Below are 3772 nucleotides of genomic sequence, written 5' to 3'. Positions count from 1 at the left end.
CCCAGTGCACGTTGTGTCACGGGACCGGAACCCATTTCGCACATCGCATATGCCTCATAAATATATCCATTACTTTACTAATGTCACAATAACAACAATAAAATTAACTTAGAGGTAATTTGACTACTACATATTTTCTTTATAAATTAAATCAAGAACATTACCGCAAGTAGCAAGCAGACAAAATTGCATGGAGGATATCTTGCACAAGCACTACATATAAAGGCATAGTTAACGCACATTAGAAGTAACCTGAAAGAGGAATACAAAGTAACATGTAATTAAATTTAAATCAGTAAAATTAATTGATGATTTCATTAATATTAACAATAAGGAGTCGAGCGAAAAGGGCACGTGCTCACGGTCCAGGGAAAAAATTACTAAGGCAGCCAATGAATATTCTCAAGAAAAACTTTAAACTGGCTAAGAGCAAATACTCTTAACCTTCAGAAAACAACTAACCTTTGAAAGTAATAACATAAATTCTGTCTGTCTACTGAATTTAGGATGTATAAAATTTAATAATTATAAACTGTCACGTAATAGAATTTTAAAAACTTTAACACTGTTAGTAACTACAAAGATATTACAACATAAATAATTACTTACAGTGCAAACATTGGTAACGTCGTTCCACTCGAAACAAACATGTCACGCCACTCGTCTCTGAAAAAATATACTTAATAGAAATGTAACAAGTATCTATGACACATAAACTGTAATGTAACAAAAGAGCGTCGGTGAGTAAAGGGTTTAGTTTGAGTCGTATTCTGCCGGTCCTGGGTTCGAAAACATCACGATGGAACTGATTTTATCTGCAACTAAATTCAACGATATGTGTCTACTCAAGTTACAAGAGACAACGTGGTTGACTATGGCCTAGTTACTACTAAGTTAGAGTAGGCTCCTCAGGGCTCGCCCCTAAGTGACGAGCTAAAAATGTAGCAAAGTCTTCTTAACGTCTATTTCTATCACAGCCGGTTTTATCTTCTTTTGTACTTCTTCTATATTCTTTTCCTAAATCGGTTCCACCTTCACAATACCTCTTCTTTTCCGAAAATCGACGCTTTGTTTTGTTTGCTATTATTTTTATGGATTAGTCGTAGCTCTTTTGTCTTATCTCGTCTAATTTTGCTGAAGTCGTTTTATCATCATTTCCCCTATCTTATCCTACTCCCGTGGGGTCGACGTCCCGGGTTTTCGTCCTCCACATAACTCTATCATTCGTCATCTCAGTCATCAGTCCCTTCTTCATCATGTCACCTTTCACGCAATCAATCCATCTCTTTCTATGTCTACCTCTCGTTTATTCAATACATTACGTGTCTATCTACATTGATAACTGTATTTTATACTTACGAAGCGTTAACCATAGCTAAGAAACCTGCCGTTATCAATAACATGATCAGTACAAGAATTAGTACCAACTTAACAAAGTCATTGCGTGCAGGATCATAGTATAATGGTGGACCGATACCTCCAGCACCTGCGTTAAATTTACATATAAAAATGTAATTAATAAGTAACACTAGGCTAGCCTCGGTACATATTTTCTTAGGACATCACTGATTATTTTGATCGTAAAATAATGCCTAGTTAGGAGCATTTGAACTGTGGGTACTATAGTCTGATCCAACCATTACTTTCGACTTAAATTCAAATATAATTGATTTTATTATTGAAGGGAAAATCATTACTTTACATCCAAACATATATTTACTCTACGCTTAAGTACTTCCTCAATTCATTGCATTTTCTAAATGTTAGTGATGGATAGATTGCATTAAAGGTGACATGATGAAGAAGGGAATAACTGAGATGACGGAAGATAGATTAACCAGGAGGATAAAATACCGCGCAGATCCTGAGGGAGTAGGATAAAATGAGATGATGGGGTTCTAAATTATATTTAGTTACTACAAAATGAATCTTACGTTGAATTCTCTGAGGTTGTACCGAATTATATGCTACAACGTAAACTTTCTCATCAAACGCCTTCGATTTTTGATTTTCTTTTGGTATCTCGTATAAAGGTATTTCGGTTTCTTCAACATCTTTTTCGGAACCATTTTCAACAGGATCATCGAATACTTTGTATTTGTGTTCGTCGTTATCTCCAACGTTTTCTGCTTTATTTCCAGTGTCATCTTCTGTGATAGTGATAACACTCTCTTCTGCGCTCATTTAACCGATTAAGACAATAATTTAAACCGTTATTAATAAAATATCCTATAAAACATTATTTCAATGACGTAAATTATAGAAAATTGTAAATATGTGACATGTCAGATTTATTACTAAAGAACAATCACTACTATAAATGGACAGGCTATAGATGTGGTATTTTGTGCTTATTAGATTTTCGTCATTGTGGCGCTGATGGTTGCAGTTGGCAGTGGTGGTGAAGATTCAAACTAAAAATAGATATAGAATTTCTTGTCACTAATGTCAACAGGCGTCTTTAAGTTGGATCGAAGTAACAGTTGTCATTTTCAAATAATGACCCTATCCATTTATAGAGATTAGTTTTAAAGAGGTTGAATGTACAGACATTATTTGTTTTTTATAGAATATAAATAGTAGAATAGAATATTGATTTTATCTAGATTAAGGCGATTATAGGACCCTCAACCTCAGAATCCTTTCCGTGCACATAAATATTTACGGTAAATGAAAATATACACGACCATGAGTTTCTCGTTGAACCAATCGACCCCACCCAAGGTCATTTTTTTTACTATCTAAACAATATTTGCGAAAGTTTAGATAGATTGATGTTTGTTAGAGTTTGTAGCCTAAACCACTAAACGGATGTCGATTAAATTTGGCACAAACGTGGAGGATAGTCTGGGTATATACATAGGCTACTCGCTATTGACTTTTTTAATTCCACACAGACAGAGTCGCGGGAGAAAGCGAGTTACAAATAAATTGTAAGACAGAAAATCCTTTATGAATCCACGTTGATTTTAAATGCAATAGATATTGAAACAATAACATAAATTAGGATTCAAGAAATCATAGAATGAAAATATTGAACAAGTAATTTCGCCTTTCATTAATTTTCAATAGACAATGAGAGGCATGAATAAATGATTTTTTCATTTGAGAACAAAGAGGGTGAATTTAAGCAATTCAAAACGGTTCAAAGGATATAAAGAACGGAATATGCTAGTAATAAAATCATCACGTACGAATTGTAAATTGACTAATGGCGCAAAAACTGAAACTATAAAAGCGTAAAACACTATTAATTATATATTATGATAAAAAAATACAAAGCTTTAAAATTCTTAGATAAAAGATACAAATCGGATTAAAACGGTTTGAATTTTGCCACACCATTTTACAGTCAAATAAACAATTTAGTCTAGATATAACTGTTAGCTTTTTAACTATTTTTGATGTATTCTGTAAAAGTTATTTATTAATCTGTGCATCAATATATTTATCTTTATTTAAAACAACAATATTGTTAGGAAAATATTAGGAAACGGAAGGAATAGTGGGGAGGTAGTTTTATAAAATATATGGCAAGGAGTGGCTCAGGCACTCAGTTGCAGTCTCGGCGCTCAGTCGCCAACAAGCTCAGTGTTTTACTAGTCGTCACAACGGAACGTTCGACATATTTGCTTTGTCGCATTGGAGTTCAGTTTGTGTGTTTTAAAGTACTCGTAATTTACAATTATTGTTAATATGGCCGTCCGTCTATATTTTAAAGGAAGTCATTTGTGTCGAAATATTTAACATAACATTCTAAGAGCGGGCGCAC

General features: G+C 33.6%; 1 protein-coding gene across 1 annotated transcript in view; it reads right to left on the bottom strand.

The window, feature by feature from the left end:
- LOC106103235 (protein lifeguard 3-like) overlaps positions 1 to 2262 on the bottom strand; it is a 4798-nt gene extending 2536 nt beyond the window's left edge. The window contains exons 1-4 of the mRNA XM_013282933.1: positions 1935 to 2262; positions 1360 to 1486; positions 610 to 666; positions 165 to 252 (exon numbers count right to left, since the gene is read on the bottom strand). Of these exons, the coding sequence (XP_013138387.1) occupies positions 165 to 252; positions 610 to 666; positions 1360 to 1486; positions 1935 to 2184 (522 nt within the window). The 5' untranslated portion in view covers positions 2185 to 2262. The remainder of the gene's footprint in view (positions 1 to 164; positions 253 to 609; positions 667 to 1359; positions 1487 to 1934) is intronic.
- Between the last annotated feature and the right edge of the window lie 1510 nt (positions 2263 to 3772).

This window comes from Papilio polytes, unplaced genomic scaffold (genome assembly GCF_000836215.1).
Source record: "Papilio polytes unplaced genomic scaffold, Ppol_1.0 DF823835.1, whole genome shotgun sequence".
Lineage (NCBI taxonomy): Eukaryota > Metazoa > Arthropoda > Insecta > Lepidoptera > Papilionidae > Papilio > Papilio polytes.
The sequence above is the reverse complement of the archived record's forward strand: the minus strand, read 5'-3'. Positions and strand labels throughout refer to the sequence as shown.